Consider the following 27,537-nt stretch of genomic DNA (forward strand, 5'->3'; position numbering starts at 1 on the left):
GAGTTGATAGAGATGCTCTGTGGAAGGTATTAAGAATATATGGTGTGGGAGGCAAGTTGTTAGAAGCAGTGAAAAGTTTTTATCGAGGATGTAAGGCATGTGTACGTGTAGGAAGAGAGGAAAGTGATTGGTTCTCAGTGAATGTAGGTTTGCGGCAGGGGTGTGTGATGTCTCCATGGTTGTTTAATTTGTTTATGGATGGGGTTGTTAGGGAGGTAAATGCAAGAGTTTTGGAAGGAGGGGCAAGTATGAAGTCTGTTGGGGATGAGAGAGCTTGGGAAGTGAGTCAGTTGTTGTTTGCTGATGATACAGCGCTGGTGGCTGATTCATGTGAGAAACTGCAGAAGCTGGTGACTGAGTTTGGTAAAGTGTGTGGAAGAAGAAAGTTAAGAGTAAATGTGAATAAGAGCAAGGTTATTAGGTACAGTAGGGTTGAGGGTCAAGTCAATTGGGAGGTGAGTTTGAATGGAGAAAAACTGGAGGAAGTGAAGTGTTTTAGATATCTGGGAGTGGATCTGTCAGCGGATGGAACCATGGAAGCGGAAGTGGATCATAGGGTGGGGGAGGGGGCGAAAATTTTGGGAGCCTTGAAAAATGTGTGGAAGTCGAGAACATTATCTCGAAAGCAAAAATGGGTATGTTTGAAGGAATAGTGGTTCCAACAATGTTGTATGGTTGCGAGGCATGGGCTATGGATAGAGTTGTGCGCAGGAGGATGGATGTGCTGGAAATGAGATGTTTGAGGACAATGTGTGGTGTGAGGTGGTTTGATCGAGTAAGTAACGTAAGGGTAAGAGAGATGTGTGGAAATAAAAAGAGCGTGGTTGAGAGAGCAGAAGAGGGTGTTTTGAAATGGTTTGGGCACATGGAGAGGATGAGTGAGGAAAGATTGACCAAGAGGATATATGTGTCGGAGGTGGAGGGAACGAGGAGAAGAGGGAGACCAAATTGGAGGTGGAAAGATGGAGTGAAAAAGATTTTGTGTGATCGGGGCCTGAACATGCAGGAGGGTGAAAGGAGGGCAAGGAGTAGAGTGAATTGGAGCGATGTGGTGTACAGGGGTTGACGTGCTGTCAGTGGATTGAATCAAGGCATGTGAAGCGTCTGGGGTAAACCATGGAAAGCTGTGTAGGTATGTATATTTGCGTGTGTGGACGTGTGTATGTACATGTGTATGGGGGGGGGGTTGGGCCATTTCTTTCGTCTGTTTCCTTGCGCTACCTCGCAAACGTGGGAGACAGCGACAAAGTATAAAAAAAAAAAAAAAAAAATATATATATATATATATATATATATATATATATATATATATATATATATATATCTAGCAAAAGTTAAGAAGCACTATACAGCTTTTATGGAGATGTAGAAAGCACATGACAGAGTTGAGTGAAATGGTGTATGGGATGTCAAGGAGAGTTGAGTGGAATGGTTTATAGGATGTGTTAAGGATACATGAGATAGGGGGCCAGCTGTTAGATGGTGTGAAAGCCTTCTATAAAGAAGCTAATGCATGTGTAAGAGTGGATGGAGAGTTGAGTGAAAGTTTCGGTATACGTGGGTGTGAGGCAGGACTGTGTGATGTCACTGTGACTAAAAGGTGAGGGAGCGGGGGGCTGGAAATCCTCCCCTCTCATTTTTTTTTTTTCCCCAAAAGAAGGAACAGAGGTTTGGGCCAGGTGAGGGTATTCCCTCAAAGGCCCAGTCCTCTGTTCTTAATGTTACCTCGCTAACGCGGGAAATGGCGAATAGTTTAAAAGAAAAGAAAAGAAATATATATATATATATATATATATATATATATATATATATATATATATATATATATGTATATATATATATATATATATATATATATATATATATATATATATATATATTATCCCTGGGGATAGGGGAGAAAGAATACTTCCCACGTATTCCTTGTGTGTCGTAGAAGGCGACTAAAAGGGAAGGGAGCGGGGGGCTGGAAATCCTCCCCCCTTTTTTTTTTTCTTTTTTTTTTTTCCCCAAAAGGAGGAACAGAGAAGGGGGCCAGGTGAGGATAGTCCCTCAAAGGCCCAGTCCTCTGTTCTTAACGCTACCTCGCTATCGTGGGAAATGGCAAATAATATGAAAGAAAAGAGAAAGCTATATATATATATTCATATTTATTTATTTATTATACTTTGTCGCTGTCTCCCGCGTTTGCAAGGTAGCGCAAGGAAACAGACGAAAGAAATGGCCCAACCCCCCCCCCCCATACACATGTATATACATACGTCCACACACGCAAATATACATACCTACACAGCTTTCCATGGTTTACCCCAGACGCTTCACATGCCCTGCTTCAATCCACGGACAGCACGTCAACCCTGGTATACCACATCGCTCCAATTCACTCTATTCCTTGCCCTCCTTTCACCCTCCTGCATGTTCAGGCCCCGATCACACAAAATCTTTTTCACTCCATCTTTCCACCTCCAATTTGGTCTCCCTCTTCTCCTTGTTCCCTCCACCTCCGACACATATATCCTCTTGGTCAATCTTTCCTCACTAATCCTCTCCATGTGCCCAAACCACTTCAAAACACCCTCTTCTGCTCTCTCAACCACGCTCTTTTTATTTCCACACATCTCTCTTACCCTTACGTTACTCACTCGATCAAACCACCTCACACCACACATTGTCCTCAAACATCTCATTTCCAGCACATCCATCCTCCTGCGCACAACTCTATCCATAGCCCACGCCTCGCAACCATACAACATTGTTGGAACCACTATTCCTTCAAACATACCCATTTTTGCTTTCCGAGATAATGTTCTCGACTTCCACACATTCTTCAAGGCCCCCAGGATTTTCGCCCCCTCCCCCACCCTATGATCCACTTCCGCTTCCATGGTTCCATCCGCTGCCAGATCCACTCCCAGATATCTAAAACACTTCACTTCCTCCAGTTTTTCTCCATTCAAACTCACCTCCCAATTGACTTGACCCTCCACCCTACTGTACCTAATAACCTTGCTCTTATTCACATTTACTCTTAACTTTCTTCTTCCACACACTTTTCCAAACTCAGTCACCAGCTTCTGCAGTTTCTCACATGAATCAGCCACCAGCGCTGTATCATCAGCGAACAACAACTGACTCACTTCCCAAGCTCTCTCATCCCCAACAGACTTCATACTTGCCCCTCTTTCCAAAACTCTTGCATTTACCTCCCTAACAACCCCATCCATAAACAAATTAAACAACCATGGAGGCATCACACACCCCTGCCGCAAACCTACATTCACTGAGAACCAATCACTTTCCTCTCTTCCTACACGTACACATGCCTTACATCCTCGATAAAAACTTTTCACTGCTTCTAACAACTTGCCTCCCACACCATATATTCTTAATACCTTCCACAGAGCATCTCTATCAACTCTATCATATGCCTTCTCCAGATCCATAAATGCTACATACAAATCCATTTGCTTTTCTAAGTATTTCTCACATACATTCTTCAAAGCAAACACCTGATCCACACATCCTCTACCACTTCTGAAACCACACTGCTCTTCCCCAATCTGATGCTCTGTACATGCCTTCACCCTCTCAATCAATACCCTCCCATATAATTTACCAGGAATATTCATCAATCTTATACCCCTGTAATTTGAGCACTCACTCTTATCCCCTTTGCCTTTGTACAATGGCACTATGCACGCATTCCGCCAATCCTCAGGCACCTCACCATGAGTCATACATACATCAAATAACCTTACCAACCAGTCAACAATACAGTCACCCCCTTTTTTAATAAATTCCACTGCAATACCATCCAAACCTGCTGCCTTGCCGGCTTTCATCTTCCGCAAAGCTTTCACTACCTCTTCTCTGTTTACCAAATCATTTTCCCTAACCCTCTCACTTTGCACACCACCTCGACCAAAACACCCTATATCTGCCACTCTATCATCAGACACATTCAACAAACCTTCAAAATACTCACTCCATCTCCTTCTCACATCACCACTACTTGTTATCACCTCCCCATTTGCGCCCTTCACCGCAGTTCCCATTTGCTCCCTTGTCTTACGCACTTTATTTACCTCCTTCCAGAACATCTTTTTATTCTCCCTAAAATTTAATGATAGTCTCTCACCCCAACTCTCATTTGCCCTTTTTTTCACCTCTTGCACCTTTCTCTTGACCTCCTGTCTCTTTCTTTTATACATATATATATATATATTTTCTTCTTTCTTTTCTTTCATACTATTCGCCATTTCCCGCGTTAGCAAGGTAGCGTTAAGAACAGAGGACTGGGCCTCTGAGGGAATATCCTCACCTGGCCTCGTTCTCTGTTCCTTCTTTTGGAAAATCAAAAAAAAAATGAGTTGCTCTGTGGAAGGTAAGTGCCTTACATTCTTGATAAAAACTTTTCACTGCTTCTAACAACTTACCTCCCACACCATATATTCATAATACCTTTCACTGAGCATCTTATCAACTCATCATATGCCTTCTCCAGATCCATAAATGCTACATACAAATGTATTTGCTTTTCTAAGTATTTCTCACATACATTTTTCAAAGCAAACACCTGATCCACACATTCTCTACCACTTCTGAAACCACGCTGCTCTTCCCCCATCTGATGCTCTGTACATGCCTTCTCCCTCTCAATCAATACCCTCCCATATAATTTCCCAGGAATACTCAACAAACTTATACCTCTGTAATTTGAGCACTCACTCTTATCCCCTTTGCCTTTGTACAATGGCACTATGCAAGCATTCCGCCAGTCCTCAGGCACTTCACCATGAGTCATACATACACTGAATAGCCTTACCAACCAGTCAACAATACAATCACCCCCTTTTTCAATAAATTCCACTGCAGTACCATCCAAACCTGCTGCCTTGCCGGCTTTGTATCTTCCACAAAGCTTTTACTACCTCTTCTCTGTTTACCAAATCATTTTCCCTACCCCTCTCACTTTGCACACCATCTTGACCAAAACACCCTATATCTGCCACTCTATCATCAAACACATTCAACAAACCTTCAAAATACTCATTCCACCTCCTTCTCACATCACCACTACTTGTTATCACCTCTCCATTACCCCCCCTTTATTGATGTTCCCATTTGTTCCCTTGTCATACGCACTTTATTTACCTCCTTCCAAAACATCTTTTTATTCTCCCTAAAATTTAATGATACTCTCTCACCCCAACTCTCATTTACCCCTTTCTTCACCTCTTGCTCCTTTCTCTTGACCTCCTTCCTCTTTCTTTTATACATCTCCCAGTCATTTGCATTATTTCCCTGCAAAAATCATCCAAATGCCTCTCTCATCTCTTTCACTAATAATCTTACTTCTTCAACCCTCCACTCACTACCCTTTCTAATCTGCCCACCTCCCACGCTTCTCATGCCACAAGCATCTTTTGCGCAAGCCATTGCTGCTTCCCTAAATACATCCCATTCCTCCCCCACTCCCCTTACGTCCTTTGTTCTTACCTTTTTCCATTCTGTACTCCGTCTCTCCTTTTACTTCCTCACACAAGTCTCCTTCCCAAGCTCACTTACTCTCACCACTCTCTTCACCCCAACATTCTCTCGTTTTCTGAAAACCTCTACAAATCTTCACCTTCGCCTCAACAAGATAATGATCAGACATCCCTCCAGTTGCACCTCTCAGCACATTTACATCCAAAAGTCTCTCTTTTGTGCGCCTATCAATTAACACGTAATTCAATAACGCTCTGTGGCCATCTCTCCTACTTACATACATATAATTATGTATACTTCTCTTTTTGAACCAGGTATTCCCAATCACCAGTCCTTTTTCAGCACATAAATCTACAAGCTCTTCACCATTTCCATTTACAACACTGAACACCCCATGTACACCAGTTATTTCCTCAACTGCCACTTTATTCATCTTTGCATTCAAATCACCCATCACTATAACCCAGTCTCGTGCATCGAAACTACTAACACACTCACTCAGCTGCTCCCAAAACACTTGCCTCTCATGATCTTTCTTCTCATGCCCAGGTGCATATGCAGCAATAATCACTCATCTCTCTCCATCCACTTTCAGTTTTACCCATATCAATCTAGAGTTTACTTTCTTACGCTCTATCGCATACTCCCACACTCCTGTTTCAGGAGTAGTGTTACTCCTTCCCTTGCTCTCGTCCTCTCACTAACCCCTGATTTTACTCCCAAGACATTCCCAAACCACTCTTTCCCTTTCCTCTTGAGCTTCGTTTTACTCAGAGCCAAAACATCCAAGTTCCTTTCCTCAAACATACTACCTATCTCTCCTTTTTTCTCCTCTTGATTACATCCACACACATTTAGACACCCCAATCTGAGCCTTTGAGGAGGATGAGCACTCCCAGCTTGACTTCTTCTTTTCCCCTTTTAGAAAGTTGAAATACAAGGAGGGGAGGGTTTCTAGCCCCCACTCCCGTCACCTTTAGTCGCCTTCTACGATACGTAAGGTATGCGTGGGAAATATTCTTTCTCCCCTATTTTTCTGCAAGTATTCCCATTCCACAAATGCACTTAACATGTTTTTCTTTTTGATAAGATCACTATATTCATGTAACCTTCAGCACTTTTTTGTGTGTTACATCTCTGTATTTCATGATTTGTGTTTTTTCAGATTAGTTTCAGGTGACATAGAGTTAGAGAGTAGATAGAGAGATAGGTAGATAGATAGGCAATATTTTATATATCATGAATTACTGAATGTTAATTCTCATTCCTCAAAGGCTCCAGCAGAGGAAGTAAGATTGCTGAAGGAGAAGTTAAGTCAGGCAGAAAGGTCACGAGATCTTGCTCATCAAGAAGGTGAGTTCACCATTCTTTTAGTTCATGCTAAGCCTCCCCATCTAAGTGGTGATGCACTGTAACATTGACCTCGTCCTATGTCTTAAGTATATGTTGTCATGAGAATCATAGTGCAATAGTTTTTGAATTGAGGTTATTAGCTTTGCTTCCTTCAGAGGCTCCAAGATCATAATCTGGCAGTCCTGTCATTGGATCCATTAACAAATACAGAAAGTCCAAATAGCCTAACAAATTTTAGCCCCTTCTTAGCAGCAGATTTGGATGGTATTGCAGTGGAATTTATTAAAAAAAGGGGGTTACTGTATTGTTGACTGGGTGATAAGGTTATTTAATGTATGTATGATTCATGGTGAGGTGCCTAAGGACTGGCGGAATGCTTGCATAGTGCCATTGTACAAAGGCAAAGGGGATAAAAGTGAGTGCTCAAATTACAGAGGTATAAGTTTGTTGAGTATTCCTGGGAAATTATGTGGGAGGGTATTGATTGAGAGGGTGAAGGCATGTACAGAGCATCAGATGGGGGAAGAACAGTGTGGTTTCAGAAGTGGTAGAGGATGTGTGGATCAGGTGTTTGCTTTGAAGAATGTATGTGAGAAATACTTAGAAAAGCAAATGGATTTGTATGTAGCATTTATGGATCTGGAGAAGGCATATGATAGAGTTGATAAAGATGCTCTATGGAAGGTATTAAGAATATATGGTGTGGGAGGTAAGTTGTTAGAAGCAGTGAAAAGTTTTTATCGAGGATGTAAGGCATGTGTACATGTAGGAAGAGAGGGAAGTGATTGGTTCTCAGTGAATGTAGGTTTGCGGCAGGGGTGTGTGATGTCTCCATGGTTGTTTAATTTGTTTATGGATGAGGTTGTTTGGGAGGTGAATGCAAGAGTTTTGGAAAGAGGGGCAAGTATGTAGTCTGTTGTGAATGAGAGAGCTTGGGAAGTGAGTCAGTTGATGTTCGCTGCTGATACAGTGCTGGTGGATGATTCGGGTGAGAAACTGCAGAAGCTGGTGACTGAGTTTGGTAAAGTGTGTAACAGAAGAAAGCTGAGAGTAAATGTGAATAAGAGCAAGGTTATTAGGTACAGTAGGGTTGAGGGACAAGTCAATTGGGAGGTAAGTTTGAATGGAGGAAAACTGGAGGAAGTAAAGTGTTTTAGACATCTGGGAGTGGATTTGGCAGTGAATGGAACCATGGAAGCAGAAGTGAATCATAGGGTTGGGAAGAGGGTGAAAGTTCTGGGAGCGTTGAAAAATGTGTGGAAGTTAACGTTATCTTGGAAAGCAAAGATGAGCATGTTTGAAGGAATATTGGTTCTAACGATGTTATATGGTTGCGAGGCGTGGGCTATAGACAGAGTTGTGCGGAGGAGGGTGGATGTGCTGGAAATGAGATGTTTGAGGACAATATAAGGTGTGAGGTGGTTTGATCAAGTAAGTAATGAAAGGGTAAGAGAGATGTGTGGTAATAAAAAGAGTGTTGTTGAGAGAGCAGAAGAGGGTGTTTTGATATGGTTTGGTCACATGGAGAGAATGAGTGAGGAAAGATTGAGAAGGAGGATATATGTGTCAGAGGTGGAGGGAACAAGGAGAAGTGGGAGAACAAATTGGAGGTGGAAAGATGGAGTGAAAAAGATTTTGAGTGATCGGGGCCTGAACATGCTGGAGGGTGAAAGGCATGCAAGGAATAGAGTGAATTGGAATGATGTGGTATACCAGGGTGGAAGTGCTGTCAATGGATTGAACCAGGGCATGTGAAGCATCTGGGGTAAACCATGGAAAGTTTTGTGGGACCTGGATGTGGAAAGGGAGCTGTGGTTTCGGTGCATTATACCTGACAGCTAGAGACTGAGTGTGAACGAATGTGGCCTTTGTTGTCTTTTCCCAGTGCTACCTCGCACACATGCGGGGGGAGGGGTTGTCTTTTCATGTGTGTTGGGGTGGCAACGGGAATTAATAAAGGCAGACAGTATGAATTATGTACATGTGTATATATGTATATGTCTGTGTGTGTATATATATATACGTATACGTTGAGATTTATAGGTATGTATAGGTGCGTGTGTGGACATGTATGTATATACATGTGTATGTAGGGGGGTTGGGCCATTCTTTTGTCTGTTTCCTTGCGCTACCTCGGTAATGCGGGAGAGTGACAAAATATTAAAAAAAAATGATAATAATAACTTTTGTATTAATAACTATACCCCCTAATCTTCTCTATTTTTTTTTTACAAGACCATTTTCAGGAATGTAATTATCATGTAAATCAAGAGGTGCCGGTATATTGTATACCAAAGTATTTAGCATTTTTCTTTGAAGTCTTCCAGAACACATTTTTATTTTCATATTTTTTAAATATACATAAAGGTAAATTTACAAAATTTGTTGTTAGAAATGTATTCCTTTTTCACAGTTTAGTACTTATTCCATACTATTTAAACAAGTGCTTGGCTGCTATTTTCTCCAGATTTTATTGCTTTGGAAATGTTCACTGTCCATACTCTGGAAAAATCATTTGTCCAGCAACTGATTGGCCCCCACTATTTCTAATTAAAAACATTGTGATATATGTGTGTATATAAGATCTAGCTTTGATGGTGTATCACTCCCTCTCATCCTCTTCTGTTCAGTGACATGTTGGTATAAGTCTCACCATGAGAATCCAAATGCCCCCATATCTCATTATGATTCAAATTCCCCATTATCAGTGTGTGTGTGTGTGTGTGTTTTATAAGTGCAGAACATATGAGATAGCCATGATTCAGGCATTCAGTTACAAATTCCACCTCAGTTCCCATTTAACAAGTAAAACACACTGATAATGACATAAAACGTGGTTCATTATTATTGGTGAATATTATTGATTGGCATGAATGTAATGCTTTACTCATTTTGGTGAAAGGTGGGACTTGTGTTGACATCAGTACTTATAGGTGTGTATGGTATTGAATCGATAATGAATATACTGAAATATATGTCACAAATGATCAAAAAAATTTATTTTGTTGTAGGTTATTGTCATCAGTTACATAAAAGCATAAAATGCTCCCTCTGAACACTAGTGTGGTGGATCTTATGTTCCCCACCGGTAAAAAAACATTGCTATCACAGATATCATAATTATATAAAGAATTGATATTGTAAGCATAGAAATGATACCTGAGAAAATAATAATGTGGTGGATCTTATGTTCCCCACCAGTAAGAAAACATTGCTATCACAGATATCATAATTATATAAAGAATCAATATTGTAAGCAGAGAAATAATACCTGAGAAAATAATACGCAAGTTTAGGAAGAAGGCAGACGTATTCATAAATATGTGTAAACATGAGAACATTGAGGCCTATCTTCACCATATTAGTGACAAGAAAAGAGACTAATGTCATAGCTGGCTGTAATAGAGGAACTCATAAGTTTGATGTCATCAGTAGAACATATAAGTACAGCATGTTTATTGAATGGTATAGTCACATTGTTTTTCCAGATACATCATAGTGACTGGCTTATTTTGTTGAGTGTTTCATTACATAGCCATATGGTTTCATATGATTACTTACAATGGTTCGACTTACAATATCTTTACTTTTCGATGGTGCGATAGCGATATGCAATCAGTAGAAACAGTTCTTCGAATTTTGAATTTTGATATTTTCCTGGGCTAGCAGTATGTGATACGATACAATCCTGTGTAGCAGCAGTGAGCCACAGCGTCCAGTCAGCCATGCAATCACAAGTGTAAACAACCGTTATTCTACATTGTACTGTTTTGTGTTTTTGCATCTCATGTTTAAAAAATGCCTATCTGGGTCTCCTGCCTCTAGTGAGTACAGTACAGTATTCAATAAATAAGATATTCAACACTGTTATGAAATAGGCTTCATATTAAATGATTTTGTCCAAATATAGGTTAATATAAGTGCTCTGAGAACATTTAAGATAGGCTAGGCTAAGCTATGATGTTCGGTAGGTTAGATGAACAGTATTAAATTATTTTGACTCACGATATTTTCAACTTACAATGGGTTTATTGTAAGTCGAGGTGCATCTGTATGGGGTACTATGTACATGAATGAAGGGGAAGTGAGGGACTTGCTTAAAAAGAGGATTTTGATGAAAATAAGAGGATTGGGAGAGTTTTCAGCAGTTACTTTTGATTAATAGCAAAGTCCTTCTCTTGGATTATTTTATTTGAGAAAGTGTATATGAGTGTTATAAATAATATGTATTCAAACATGTTTTCTTATGTAAATAGTAATTATACCGTGGAATTTACTTTCTGACAGTGGTTGAACGTGTTGGTGAAAATGAAGCTGTGAAGATGATACGTGTGAAGGAAGGCCTCCTAAAGCTAAGTGGAGCTTATTGTGAACTTGCCCAGAAATGCCTGGTGATCTTTAATGCACATCAGAACATTGCTTCCCAATTGCCAGATGTTCATGAGAGAGACCTTCATGATGTGAAGTACACAGGTAATTTGCTTGAGTGCTCTTTATAGCTTTTATCATCTGAAATTTTTACTTTATTCTCTGTGGCTTTACTACCTTACTAATGCAGGAAATGGCAAGTATGAAAATTTTTTATTAATATTATTATTATTTTTATTATTATTTTATTTTTTTTTATTTTGCTTTGTCGCTGTCTCCCGCATTTGCGAGGTAGCGCAAGGAAACAGACGAAAGAAATGGCCCAACCCACCCCCATACACATGTATATACATACATGTCCTCACACGCACATATACATACCTATACATCTCAACGTATACATATATATACACACATAGACATATACATGTATACACGTACATAATTCATACTGTCTGCCGTTATTCATTCCCGTCACCACCCCGCCACACATGAAATGACAGCCCCCTCCCCCCGCATGTGCGCAAGGTAGCACTAGGAAAAGACAACAAAGGCCACATTCGTTCACACTCAGTCTCTAGCTGTCATGTATAATGCACTGAAACCACAGCTCCCTTTCCACATCCAGGCCCCACAAAACTTTCCATGGTTTACCCCAGACGCTTCACATGCCCTGGTTCAATCCATTGACAGCACGTTGACCCTGGTATACTACATCGTTCCAATTCACTCTATTCCTTGCGTTTACCCCAGACGCTTCACATGCCCTGGTTCAATCCATTGACAGCACGTTGACCCTGGTATACTACATCGTTCCAATTCACTCTGTTCCTTGCGTGCCTCTCACCCTTCTGCATGTTCAGGCCCCGACCACTCAAAGTCTTTTTCACTCTATCTTTCCACCTCCAATTTCTTCTCCCACTTCCCCTCGTTCCCTCCCCCTCTGACACATATATCCTCTTGGTCAATCTTTCCTCACTCATTCTCTCCATGTGACCAAACCATTTCAAAACACCCTCCTCTGCTCTCTTAACCACACTCTTTTTATCACCACACATCTCTCTTACCCGTTCATTACTTACGCAATCAAACCTCCTCACACCACATATTGTCCTCAAACATCACATTTCCAGCACATCCACCCTTCTCCGCACAACTCTATCCATAGCCCACGCCTCGCAACCATATAACACTGTTGGAACTACTATTCCTTCTAACATACCCATTTTTGCTTTCCAAGATAACGTTCTCGATTTCCACACATTTTTCAACGCTCCCAGAACTTTCTCCCCCTCCCCCACCCTATGATTCACTTCCGCTTCCATGGTTCCATCCGCTGCCAAATCCACTCCCAGATATCTAAAACACTTCACTTCCTCCAGTTTTTCTCCATTCAAACTTGCCTCCCAATTGACTTGTCCCTCAACCCTACTCTACCTAATAACCTTGCTCTTTTTCACATTTACTCTCAGCTTTCTTCTTTCACACACTTTACCAAACTCAGTCACCAGCTTCTGCAGTTTCTCACCCAAATCAGCCACCAGCTCTGTATCATCAGCGAACAACAACTGACTCACTTCCTAAGCTGTCTCATCCACAACAGACTGCATACTTGCCCCTCTTTCCAAAACTCTTGCATTCACCTCCCTAACAACCCCATCCATAAACAAATTAAACAACCATGGAGACATCACACACCCCTGCCGCAAACCAACATTCACTGAGAACCAGTCATTTCCTCTTCCTACACATACACATGCCTTACATCTTGATAAAAACTTTTCACTGCTTCTAACAACTTGGCTCCCACACCATATATTCTTAACATCTCCCACAGAGCATCTCTATTAACTCTATCGTATGCCTTCTCCCGATCCATAAATGCTACATACAAATCCATTTGCTTTACTAAGTATTTCTCACATACATTCTTCAATGGAAACACCTGATCCACACATCCTCTACCACTTCTGAAACCACACTGCTCTTCCCCAATCTGATGCTCTGTACATGCCTTCCCCCTCTCAATCAATACCCTCCCATATAATTTCTCAGGAATACTCAACAAACTTTTACCTCTTTAATTTGAGTGCTCACTTTTATCCCCTTTGCCTTTGTGCTGTGGCACTATGCAAGCATTCTGCCAATCATCAGGCACCTCACCATGAGTCATACATGCATTAAATAACCTTACCAACCAATCAACAATAGTCACCCCCTTTTTTAATGAATTCCACTGCAGTACCATCCAAACCTGCTGCCTTGCCAGCTTTCATCTTCTGTAAAGCTTTTACTACCTCTTCTCTGTTTACCCAATCATTTTCACTAACCCTCTCACTTTGCACACCACCTCGACCAAAACACCCTATATCTGCCACTCTATCATCAAACACGTTCAACAAACCTTCAAAATACTCACTACATCTCCTTCTCACATCACCACTACTTTTTATCAACTCCCCATTACCCCCCTTCACTGAAGTTCCCATTTGTTCCTTGTCTTACGCACTTTATTTACCTCCTTCCAAAATACAATTTTATTCTCCCTAAAATTTAATGATTCTCTCACCCCAATTCTCATTTGCCCTCTTTTTCACCTCTTGCACCTTACCTCCTGCCTCTTTCTTTTATACATCTCCCACTCATTTGCATTGTTTCCTTGCAAAAATCGTCCAAATGCCTCTCTCTTCTCTTTCACTAATGATCTTATTTCTTCATCCCACCACTCACCACCCTTTCTAATCTGCCCACCTCCCACGTTTCTCATGCCACAAGCATCTTTTGCGCAAGCCATCACTGCTTCCCTAAATACATCCCATTCCTCAACCACTCCCATTGTAATCCTTTGTTCTCACCTTTTTCCATTCTGTACTCAGTCTCTCCGTTTACTTCCTCACACAAGTCTCTTTCCCAAGTTCACTTACTCTCTCCACTCTCTTCCTCCCAACATTTTTCTCTTCTGAAAACCTCTACAAATCTTCACCTTCGCCTCCACAAGATAATGATCAGACATCCCTCCAGTTGCACCTCTCAGCACATTAACATCCAAAAGTCTCTCTTTCGCGCGCCTATCAATTAACATGTAATCCAATAACGCTCTCTAGCCATCTCTCCTACTTACATACGTATACTTATGTATATCTCTCTTTTTAAACCAGGTATTCCCAATCACCAGTCCTTTTTAAGCACATATATCTACAAGTTCTTCACCATTTCCATTTACAACACTGAACACCCCATGTACACTAATTATTCCCTTAACTGCCACATTACTCACCTTTGCATTCAAATCACCCATCACTATGACCCGGTCTCATGCATCAAAACTACTAACACACTCACTCAGCTGCTCCCAAAGCACTTGCCTCTCATGATCTTTCTTCTCATGCCCAGGTGCATATGCACCAATAATCACCCATCTCTTACCATCCACTTTTAGTTTTACCCATATCAATCTAGCGTTTACTTTCTTACATTCTGTCACATACTCTCACCACTCCTGTTTCAGTAGTAGTGCTACTCCTTCCCTTGCTCTTGTCCTCTCACTAACTTACTAACCTCTGACTTTACTCCCAAGACATTCCCAAACCACTCTTCCCCTTTACCCTTGAGCTTCGTTTCACTATTATTATTATCATTATTATTATTATTATTATTATTATTATGATGATGATTATTATTATACTTGATTACCGGTTCTTGCGTCAGTGAGGTAGCACTAGGAAAACAGACGAAGAACGGCCCATCCACTCATATACATATTTATATGTATACATAGACACCCATACACACACATATACATATCATCATATGCATATATACACATACCTAGACATATACTTATATACACATGTACATATTCCTACTATTTGACCTCAGGACCACTTGTTTGGAAGGGAACCTGCAATTTCAAGGTTGCAGGACTTCATGTAGCAAAAAGTAATTGATTTGGAGCGAGAAGTTACTAGATGAAATTGTTTGTACTCCCTTTCATCAACCTTGCCAAAGGTTACTTTTCTTTTATTTTTTTCAGACTTGATTGCCGTTTCTGGTGTTAGTAAGGTAGCACCAAGAACAGACAAAGAAAGGACACATCTGCTCACATTTATTCTCTAGCTGTCATGTTTAATGCACCAAAATCTCTGCTCTTTAACCACGATCTGGCCTCACAGACCTTTCTATGGCTTTCCCCAGACACTTCACATAGCCTGATTTAGTCCATTGACGGCATGTTGACCTGAATACACCTCATCATTTCAGTTCATTCTATCTTGTGCACATCTTTCATCCTCCTGCATGTTCAGGCCCCGATTGCTTAAGATGGTCTTCCCTTTCTCATTGTTCCCTTCACTTTTGACACACATATCCTCTTTGTCAACCTTTACTTGCTTATTCTCTCTATATGTCCAAGCCATTTTAGCACAATTTCTTCAGTTCTCTCAACAACACATGTATACAAAAGTATGATATTTACATTTCAGGCTCAGGCTCTGCTAGAAAGTTTGTCCAAGAAGCCAAGGAACGGTTGCGATCTTATCGTCGTAATAGCATATCTCAGAAACCTGCAATACCAAGAGATCCTCCCCCGCCATATACACCATCTGATGAACACCTAAATGATCTTTCTTCTAATACTGTGCACAGTGGAACCAGTAATACATCACATAGAATGCCATACAACCCCAATAGTTCCTCACTTAGTGAACCATCTGCTCCCAAGGCTTCCATGTCATCAATAGATTCTCCGGAACCCATGTCTCACAATGGAGGACCCAACCTAACACACAGTGCATCTTACAGTAATGGTTCACAGAATCACTCCACAACCCCGGATGCTTCTGTTTCATCTGTTCCTCCTGTAACTTTACAGAACCCATCAAGCCACTTTTACCCAGATCATCCAAGGTCATCAAGACCCACCCTCTTTTCTGCTTCTAAAAGCCCTTCTCTGCCTGAAGAGCCTCATCCTCCTCATTCACCTCATTCCAACAGTGCACCAAACTTGGTTGAGGAATCTCCAGGAGTTCAGGTAATGAGGTATCCACCACTCAGCATTATTGATAACTCCAGTTTTAATGAAAGTTCATTTCACCCTGACACGTCATCTTCAAGCCCAAATCTTGCTTGTAGTCGACAGCCAAAAACATCAACACCGGATAATTCTCCACCATATAATCCTTATTATGACTGGTTGCCAGTGGAAAGTAATGTGAAGGAAATTAATGGAAGATTCTCACTAGAAAATAAAGATGTACCTCCTACTATCATCAGTAAATCAGAAGAAAGGGGAAATAGTCATTTTCTTATGACTGCTCCATCTGTGCGCCCAAGAATGAATAGGAATTTCTCTGTTGAAGATGACTCAGATGAAGTTGAGACAGGTGAAGAGGGTATATCTGGTGCATTGAGAAAGTCATCTGTCAGGTGAAAATTAATGAATTTGAAAATAGGATTGTTGTGGCATAATATGAAATACATGTGAACTAGGTATAAAATCTAATGTCAGATTAACAGATCTTGAAATGCTGCATGTGATATTAGGCTTCTTTGAAAACTGAAACCAAAGGGTCCTTTATTGATAAGCTTTAATTACATTGGAACAAAGGGGCATTTACTAACATTATACTACTTTTAATCTTCATTGTGGGGTATACAGTAAGTTGAAAATATTATGATAATAATCAAAGAGCATGTAGCCATTTACAGTATTCAGTATTTTAAACTCATGCTCTCCCTGCAGGATTTAACTTTTTTCAACTCCACAAATCTCTGAGGGACCTGGTTTTAAGTATTCTGAAATTTGTACTTTTTAAAAGTACACCATTAGGGTTGTGTTGGTAACAAAAGATATGGCTAAGGACCACAGTGCATTCACTCACTGAAAGAAAATTTTTTCATAAATTGCTGGCCATAGTGACTACATCTCACACTCTTTCACTAAAGTTTTAAAGTCTTTTTACAGCTGCATCCCATAAGTTGTTTTATAGTTGTGGCAGATCAATAAATCGTATGTATATTGTGTTAGGAGAATGATATATACTCACTGAAAGTGCATGATAATGACAGTGGCTTTGAAACTGTTTATTTATATTCATTAAAAGATTTATTGTGTACATGTCTGCCTCTATTTTTTGATAATGGTGATTTAGTTAGTTGATTTTTTTTCACTATTTCATAGTTGTTTCAGTATGTTTTATATTGCTAATAATGTACATATTTTATATAGGCCTTTAGATATGCTGATTTGTCCATCAGCCAGTGGAATCCAAATGGTTGTAGTTCCTGCCACTCACTTGGGGTAGGTTTGTGACTGTCACCATGTGGTATAGTGATGTTATTTTTTATATATTTTAAGCTTTTTTTGTTGTTACTGTGTGTTTTAGTCTGTAAAGGTTATTTTGCCAAAATTGGAATTAAATTTTTCCCTCCACTGCATGAAAGGAAGTGAAAGCTTGTTATGTGTTTGTAGAGAAATATTTAACTGAATGCTAAATTTTTTCCATGCATTATTTAGTCTCTTGAGTAACAGGGTTTTGGAATCACTACATTGGTTGTTTTCAGTTTCCATGTGGTCTAGAGTTGAGTTTTCTTTCTGTCCATCTATCTATCTTTCTGGATGATTAAAATCCACTCCTAAGTGTACCTATCTATTTTATAAATATGTTCCGAGTTCCATAGTGTGGTTCATTTACATAAAACCTCTCATATCACTCAAATACATTCTTAATCTATTGAATTTTAATGGTGTGTCCCTACCTGCCCCAAAGTAAACCAGATGGAGACAGGTTAGAAGTGGCTTGTAAATTTGCATAATTTTTCATGTATTTTTCATTGTACTTTCTTTAAAATATTCATTTTGTAAATATTCCCTATGATATGGCAAAAAGAAAGAATGAAGTAATGTGATATGCACCAACACTATTACCACCACTTCACTTCCAGTGTCACTAACACTAACTCCACCTCACATTTTCATAGCACATTTTTCCACCTAATAGAGCCCAGTACAATACACTTACAGGCTGCCTTGTGCTGGTAATGGCACCTGGAGAAGAGGCTGTCACTGACAAGATCCTGTGCTAGGCTTAGTCTTCACAAATCTTTGCACACACACACACACCTCCAACATCACAACACATCTAATATTACAGGGAATAATTGCACTTCCAATGTTACCACCACATGCTTCATCACCATCACCAACATTAATCATAACCAGTAGTTGTACTTTACTTACCAGTGAAATCCTGCAAAGCATCTATGTTGATCTTTCCTAAATTTATTTATAAATGACTGTTTGAGCCTTGTGATGCTAACAACTGATATTGATTTTCAATCCTTTAAAGTGGCTATCATTTAACATAAGTTGATGTTGTCTTGGGACATGTTAACCAACATCAGTTGAATTTCTAACTTTTCTGTGCCTGTTTGAATATCCAGCTGACTTACCTTACCATTAGTGCCTATATAGTTGTCACATTGGTATGATGGTGCAGGAAAAACTCTGCTCTTCTCAGTACAGTAACAAACACCATTTAAAGTACATGGCTGTCATGGCTGTCTACCAGCATGTTATGCATACATGTTGAGCCTGTGAAAAATACAGTACCAGTAAGAAAATCTTGTCTGCCTCCCCATACATTTTCAAAGATGATGTCATTCTTACATTTTTGTTCTTTGTCATCTCTCCTTTAGCCTTAATTATCATTTGCAGATGGCTGGACATGGAATTGGTAAGGTTCCTGAAGTATTCTAGGTCCATGTTTTGGGTCCATAGTGTCTTTATTTCCTGAACAAAGCAAGACACTGATGAGGTGTTGCAGGAGGCAGCTGCCTAATTGTGCATTTTGAGCTCAAAGTCTGCCTAGAAATTTCATATGTACCCACATTTTCTTGCTTCTAGGCAAGGACTTGGGCTTCCCCTCTTTAAAAAAGTAAAAGCCAACCATCTTGAATTACAGGTGGAAGAAATACAGTACCCAGTCCTTGTTCTCACAGTAGACTTAAGCTATGTATCATCTCTTGAAAATATATAGGGGGCAGACAATATGACTGGATTGTTAGGGTCTACAGGTTGATAATTTTCTTGCCAGTGCTTAGTGATTGCAATACTGTGGTCACCTCTGGGTTGTTAGGGTCTGCAGGGTGATAGTTTTCTTGCCAGTGTTTAGCAATTGCATTTCTGTGGCCATCTCTGTGTATTGACCACAGTAATGTGATTGCTAGGCATTGGCAAGAAAATAATCACCCTGTAGACCTTAACAATGTGGTCACATGATACCCATCTGATTATGCTACCTGTATCATCATTGAATCTGTCTTAATTGTTAAGACTAAGAACCTTAATTTGTCCCTAGGGTAAGGGAGATGTGTGGAAATAAAAAGTGTGGTTGAGAGAGCAGAAGAGGGTGTGTGAAATGGTTTTCATATATGGAGAGAATGAGTGAGGGAAGATTGATAAAGGGGATAAATGTGTTAGAGGTGAAGGGAACAAGGAAAAGTGGGAGACCAAACTGGAGGTGGAAGGATGGAGTGAAAAAGATTTTTAGCGATTGGGGTCTGAACATACAGGAGAGACGAGCAAGGATAGAGTGAATTGGAATAATGTGGTATACTGGGGTCAACATGCTGTCAGTGGCCTGAACAAGGGTATGTGAAGTGTCTGGGGTAAACCATGGAAAGGTCTGTGGAGCCTGGATGTGGATAGGGAACTGTGTTTTCGGTGCATTACACATGACAGCTAGAGACTGAGTGTAAACGAAGGTGGCCTTTTATGTTTTCCTGGTGCCACCTCACTTAAGTGGGGGGGTAGTGATGCTACTTTCCAGTGGGGCAGTATAGCGACAGGAAGGGATGAAGGCAAGGAAATATGAATATGTACATGTGTATATATGTATATGTCTTTGTATGTGTGTAAATGTTGATATGTATACGTATGTATATGTCTGTGTATGGGCATTTATGTATATGTGTAAATGAGTGGATGGGCCATTCTTCATGTTTCTTAGCACTACCTCGCTGATGCGTGGAACAGCAATTAAGTATGATAATAATGATAATGATAAATGATAATCGGAAATATAATTATCTGAACTACCAAATTGCACTTTCACCTGTATAAATATAAAGGTCAGCAAGTATGATAATGTACATGTGTATATATGTATATGTATGTATCCCTGGGGATAGGGGAGAAAGAATACTTCCCACGTATTCCCTGCATGTTGTAGAAGGCGGCTAAAAGGGGAGGGAGCGGGTGGCTGGAAATCCTCCCCTCTCGTTTTTTTAATTTTCCAAAAGAAGGAACAGAGAAGGGGGCCAGGTGAGGATATTCCCTCAAAGGCCCAGTCCTCTGTTCTTAACGCTACCTTGCTAATGCGGGAAATGGCGAATAGTATGAAAGAAAGAAAAAGTATGTGTGTGTACATGGACACTTCGTCTGTTTCTTGATGCTACCTCTCTAACACTGGTAATTGCGATCACAGGAAACTGCATCACCACCCTGTATCAGCAAGGTAGCATCAGGAAACCGACTAATAAAGGCCACATCCACTCACATCCCCTTTCTAGCTGTCACACGTAATGCACCAAAACCACAGCCCCCTATCTACATCCAGGCCCCAAAGACCTTTCCTTGATTTACCCTAGACGTATCACATGCCCAGGTTCAGTCCATTGACAGCACATTGACCCCAGTATACCAAATAGTTCCAATTCACCCTATTCCATGCACGCCTTTCACCCTTCTGCAAGTTCAGGCCCTGATCACTCATTAGAAATCTTTTTCACTCCATCCCTCTACCTCCAGTTTGGTCTCCCGTTTCTCCTTGTCCCCTCCACCTCTGACACATATATCATCTTTGTCAATCTTTCCTCACTCATTCGCTCCATATGTCTAAACCATTTCAACATACCCTTTTCTGCTATCTCAACCACACTCATTTTATTACCACACATCTCCCTTACACTTTCACTACTTACTTGATCTAACCACTTCACACCACATATAGTCCTCAGACATTTCATTTCCAATACATCAACCCTCCTCTGCATAACCCTAATCTATAGCCCATGCTAAGCAACCACATTATATTGTTGGAACTACTATTATGTCAGACATACCCATTTTTGCACTGCAAAATAACATTCCACACATTCTTCATCTCTCCAATAATTTTAGCCATTTCCCTCACCGTATGATTCACCTCTGCTTTCATGGTTCCATTTGCTGCCAAGTCCACTCCCAGATATCTAAAACACTTCACTTCCTCCAATTTCTCTCCATTCAAACTTACATCGCAACTAACTTATCCCTTAACCCTGTTGAAACTAATATCCTTGCTTTTATTCACATTTACTCTACTTTCTCCTTTCATACATTCATCCAAACTCAGTCACCAACTTTTGCAGTTTCTCACTCAAATTATCTTTATTTTTCAGCCCCTATCATCATAATCATAATACTAGCCAGACATAATAAGGTTTAATAGAGGCTTTGCTTTGCTTCAAATTTTGACTTATATATGATCCAACTTACTGTGAGGCCTCAGTTTACTCTAGGAGTTAGCTTCTAAGCAGTATCAAGATGTAAAGATTCCTGGATGTTTATGAGGTCCTTCGCAAATTATATTTGTCTTGTGAAGACTCAGTAGGAAGTACAACCCAGGGTCTGAAAAGGACTTCATATACATTCTTTATCTGATACATATGAAGAACTATAAGAATATTTCTGGTGAATTTTATAATGGTTTTTAGAACTTAAGATTGATAAATTTGATTTTTTCCTCCCCATGTCAGGAACTATTTATTCAGTGTCTTTCACATATTCCCGTTTCACAGAGAAAGGAAGTCAGTTTAGACTCTTTAGACATAATTGACTCCTAGACATGTACAGATAACTCTCAGATTTTTAGATGGAATCTATTTTGTTGTTTTGTAAGTCATATCCATTTTCTTTAGTTTCCTGTTTCCACAGTTATGAGACTTCTTTTCATGTTCTGATTGACTAAAACTTGATAGGATTAAATTCCCTTCCTCTTAAGGGGAAAATTTGTCTCCAAAAGAAATCCATTCAAATGGAATGGGCTTTCTCTAGGGCTCTAAAACAATAATAGTGTTCTTTCACAATTGAAAATGTTTGCTAATTCAAGAAATATTTTAATTCTGAACAAAAGCAGATGTGAGTACCTACAAGATTTTGCCAAATATCTGTCACTGCAAGATTTTTAATTCTGTGATATGGCTTGTGAAAGAGCTCTTTTGACAAGCACTGAGTCTCTTATTGTTTTACATTTGGAATTCAAATTTTTATGCCTTCACTGTACATTAATTTTGACAGTCAGCAAATGTAATCAAAGAGGGGAAACCCATATGATGCATGGAGCATTATGAGCTTATTTCCATGTGCTTCATATGAATGGATTAAAAGCAACTTTCACAGTTGCATACATCCATCTCTGTAGAATTCTTTTGCCAAACAATATGGGATAACTCTAAGAAGTGATCATTTTCATAAGCATCTTGGATACCAAGTTAGTCACAGTACATGTATCTGAATTTTTGAGATTTCATGCTTTAATTTCAACCCTCAAATTTATGAATCTCATCACATATGTTCATTATAGTGAGGGGGTTGTCATTACTGTACACAGTGTAGGGATTGGAGGATCATTTGTATTGAAGGTGGGGTCACCATTGTCATTGTAAAGAATGTTAGATCTACTATAGTGGGGGAAAAAAAAATCACTGCTAAGTTCATTAATGCTTATTCACTTCAGTTTTACCGTGTTTTTTCTGTTAATTTTAGGTAAAAGCATGGATAAACATTTACTGCCCTGAAATGCAAGAAATCCTTATTGGGAATGAGAAAAGCTTAGGTGTGTTTTAGCATTTTTTTTTCATTAGACTGCATCCGTGCACATACAGTAATGAAGTATTATTTTTTGCCCTCTGCCAAGGGCAATACATCAGTCATTTAATGAGTTCTGTATTCTGAAAGGATGTATTCAAAATTTAATACACCTACCACCAAAACGCCTCATTGCTTTAATGTTAGTTTACCCGTTTTGTGCACTAAATACCAAATAGTTACTAAGCTAATTGCAAGCAACCCTTTCTTTTTTAAAAATATCTCTTATCTGATGGAATATCTTGAGATATATGTACCTGCCAGGCACTTATCTCAGCTTATTACAGTGGGCTTCACTACCCTGTAATAAGCTGAGATGGCAACTAACAACCTGGCTCGCGACATATTTTCAAAGCCTTATTTTGATCTAATGAAACAATAACTAGCTCATGATAACTAGTAGTTTGAGGGTATTGAGCACTCATGCCAGGTAGTTTTAACCAAAAATATTGAGGTGATTCAGATGGTCAAATCCATGTGCATATCTGTAAAGCATAATCTGGAGGGAGCAGGAATTTTAGTCCAAGCTGTGTCATTTTGTTGACCTTACTAAACTCTCATTTCATCTACTTACAGAAACTGATTTTTTTTCATTTCAGATTTTATGGCTATTTGTATGTTTTCTCAGAATGAAAACTAAGTTCTAGTCTTCTCAGAACTAAGACTGAAAGTGTGGCAACATTCATGTTGCTGTAATGTTGTTTTCCAACAGTTTGAAAAAGTAAAGAATGTGAACAGGTTGTGAATGTGACAGTAGTTCAGGTTGTCTGTGTTTGCTAAGTAAAATGGTCACATGGTTGTTACTCAAAATATATTTTACTGATCAACACATGAAAAGTTAACTATGCTCTTGAAAAAAAAATTTCCCTTGAAATTATTAACTGAGGGAAAATTTTAAATGAATCCCAGTGTTCTTGTTTAAAGATGTCCCCTGTTCCGAAATCTTGTTAATGATGAAGATGTTGGTCTTTGAACTCTTGGTAATATCCAAGGTCAAGTGATTTAGTTCCTGTAATTAATGGCAACCAAAGATATTGCTCTACTCATAATTATCTGAAACCAAAGATACAACTCGTATAGTTGTACTTGTTACATGGAAAGTCAGCAGTTATTTTTAAGTACTATTATATACCTTTTTATGAGTGCCATCAGTTCTATTTTATCAAAAGCCCATATTTCAAATTACAGTACTTTTCATCTTATGTAGAAGTGCCATTTCCCTGTGTTACATACAGAACTGCATTCATTATTCAGAATGTTACTGTTGCCACTTATATTGCTTTAAAGAATCTTGGCTAAGTTTACTGAAAAATGTAGAATTGTGTGTTACTTTGGCATGTGCAGGCAAGAAATCATATTGATTACAGTAAACACTGAAGAAAAATAGTTATGTTGCTTTTTTATCAACCTTATGTGTTATTAGTTATGTATGATAATGATATTTTCACCTGGTAATGTTGAAGTGAAATACAGTAGGTGAAGTGATATTCAGGGAGGAACTTGAAACCTTTAAAAAAAGGAAACTAAATTTTTATTTATTTATTTTGCTTTATCGCTGTCTCCCGCTTTAGTGAGGTAGCGCAAGGAAACAGACGAAAGAATGGCCCAACCCACCCACTTACACATATATATATATACATACACATCCACACACACATAGACATACCTATACATCTCAACGTATACATATATATATACACACACAGACATATATATATACACATGTACATAATTCATACTGTCTGCCTTTATTCATTCCCATCGCCACCCCGCCACACATGAAATAACAACCCCCTCCCCCCCCTCATGTGCGCGAGGAAGCGCTAGGAAAAGACAACAAAGGCCACATTCGTTCACACTCAGTCTCTAGCTGTCATGTAATAATGCACCAAAACCACAGCTCCCTTTCTACATCCAGGCCCCACAGAACTTTCCATGGTTTACCCCAGACATTTCACATGCCCTGGTTCAATCCATCGACAGCACGTCGACCCCGGTATACCACATCGTTCCAATTCACTCTATTCCTTGCACGCCTTTCACCCTCCTGCATGTTCAGGCCCTGTTCACTCAAAATCTTTTTCACTCCATCTTTCTACCTCCAATTTGGTTTCCCACTTCTCGTTCCCTCCACCTCTGACACATATATTCTCTTGGTCAATCTTTCCTCACTTATTCTCTCCATGTGACCAAACCATTTCAAAAAACCCTCTTCTGCTTCTCTCAACCACATTCTTTTTATTACCACACATCTCTCTTACCCTATTATTATTTATTCGATCAAACCACCTCACACCACATATTGTTCTCAAACATCTCATTTCCAGCACATCCACCCTCCTCCGCACAACTCTATTCATAGCCCACACCTCGCAACCATATATCATTGTTGGAACCACTATTCCTTCAAACATACCCATTTTTGCTTTCTGAGATAATGTTCTCAACTTCCACACATTCTTCAACACTCCCAGAACTTTCGCCCCCTCTCCCACCCTATGATTCACTTTCGCTTCCATGGTTCCATTCGCTGCCAAATCCACTACCAGATATCTAAAACACTTCACTTCCTCCAGTTTTTCTCTATTTAAACTTACCTCCCAGTTGACTTGTCCCTCAACCCTACTGTACCTAATAACCTTGCTCTTATTCACATTTACTCTCAGCTTTCTTCTTTCACACACTTTACCAAACTCAGTCACCAGCTTCTGCAGTTTCTCACCCGAATCAGCCACCAGCACTGTATCATCAGCAAACAACAACTGACTCACTTCTCAAGCTCTCTCATCCACAACAGACTGCATACTTGCCCCTCTTTCCAAAACTCTTGCATTCACCTCCCTAACAACTCCATCCATAAACAAATTAAACAACCATGGAGACATCACATACCCCTGCTGCAAACCTACATTCACTGAGAACCAATCACTTTCCTCTCTTCCTACATGTACACATGCCTTACATCCTCGATAAAAACTTTTCACTGCTTCTAACAACTTGCCTCCCACACCATATATTCTTAATACCTTCCACAGAGCATCTCTATCAGCTCTATCATATGCCTTCTCCAGATCCATAAATGCTACATACAAATCCATTTGCTTTTCTAAGTATTTCTCACATACATTCTTCAAAGCAAACACCTGATCCACACATCCTCTACCACTTCTGAAACCACACTGCTCTTCTCCAATCTCATGCTCTTTACATGCCTTCACCCTCTCAACCAATACCCTCCCATATTTCCCAGGAATACTCAACAAACTTATACGTCTGTAATTTGAGACTTGGATGTTAATGTGCTGAGAGGTTCAATTGGAAGGATGTCTGATCATTATCTTGTAGAGGCGAAGGTGAAGATTTGTAGAGGTTTTCAGAAAAAAAGAGAGAATGTTGGGGTGAATAGAGTGGTGAGAGTAAGTGAGCTTGGAAAGGATACTTGTGTGAGGAAGTACCAGGAGAGATTGAGAGGAGAAAGGCAAAAGATGAGAGCATATGATGTAAGGGAAGTGGGGAAGGAATGGGATGTATTTACGGAAGCAATGATGGCTTGCACAAAAGATGCTTGTGGCATAAGAAAGGTGGGTGGTGGGCTGATTAGAAAGGGTGGTGAGTGGTGGGATAAAGAAGTAAGATTATCAGTGAAAGAGAAGAGAGAGGTATTTGGACGAGTTTTGCAGGGAAATAATGCAAATGACTCGGTGATGTATAAAAGAAAGCGGCAGGAGGTCAAGAAAAAGGTGCAAGAGGTGAAAAAGAGGACAAATGAGAGTTGGGGTGAGAGAGTATCATTAAATTTTAGGGAGAATAAAAAGATGTTTTGGAAGGAGGTAAATAAAGTGCATAAGGCAAGAGAACAAATGGGAACATCAGTGAAGGGGGCTAATGGGGAGGTGATAAGTAGTGGTGATGTGAAAAGGAGATGGAGTGAGTATTTTGAAGGTTTGTTGAATGTGTTTAATGATAGAGTGGCAGATATAGGATGTTTTGGTCGAGAGAATGACTTGGTAGACAGAGAAGAGGTAGTAAAAGCTTTGCGGAAGGTGAAAGCTGGCAAGGCAGTGGGTTTGGATGGTATTGCAGAGGAATTTATTATAAAAGAGGGTGACTGTGTTGTTGACTGGTTAGTAATGATATTTAATGTATGTATGATTCATGGTAAGGTGCCTGAGGATTGGCAGAATGCATGTATAGTACCATTGTACAAAGGCAAAGGGGATAAAGGTGAGTGCTCAAATTACAGAGGTGTAAGTTTGCTGAGTATTCCTGGGAAATTTTATGGGAGGGTATTGACTGAGAGGGTGAAGGCATGTACAGAGCATCAGATTGGGGAAGAGCAGTGTGGTTTCAGAAGTGGTAGAGGATGTGTGGTTCAGGTGTTTGCTTTGAAGAATGTATGTGAGAAATACTAAGAAAAC

The 27,537-nt window shown here is 39.7% G+C and overlaps 1 protein-coding gene across 1 annotated transcript in view; it reads left to right on the forward strand.

Moving 5' to 3' along the window:
- Positions 1–17,886, forward strand: part of LOC139749527 (uncharacterized) — a 55,151-nt gene extending 37,265 nt beyond the window's left edge. The window contains exons 4-6 of the mRNA XM_071663490.1: positions 6,765–6,843; positions 11,131–11,316; positions 15,693–17,886. Of these exons, the coding sequence (XP_071519591.1) occupies positions 6,765–6,843; positions 11,131–11,316; positions 15,693–16,639 (1,212 nt within the window). The 3' untranslated portion in view covers positions 16,640–17,886. The remainder of the gene's footprint in view (positions 1–6,764; positions 6,844–11,130; positions 11,317–15,692) is intronic.
- The last annotated feature ends 9,651 nt before the right edge of the window (positions 17,887–27,537 follow it).

This window comes from Panulirus ornatus, chromosome 7 (assembly GCF_036320965.1).
Source record: "Panulirus ornatus isolate Po-2019 chromosome 7, ASM3632096v1, whole genome shotgun sequence".
Lineage (NCBI taxonomy): Eukaryota > Metazoa > Arthropoda > Malacostraca > Decapoda > Palinuridae > Panulirus > Panulirus ornatus.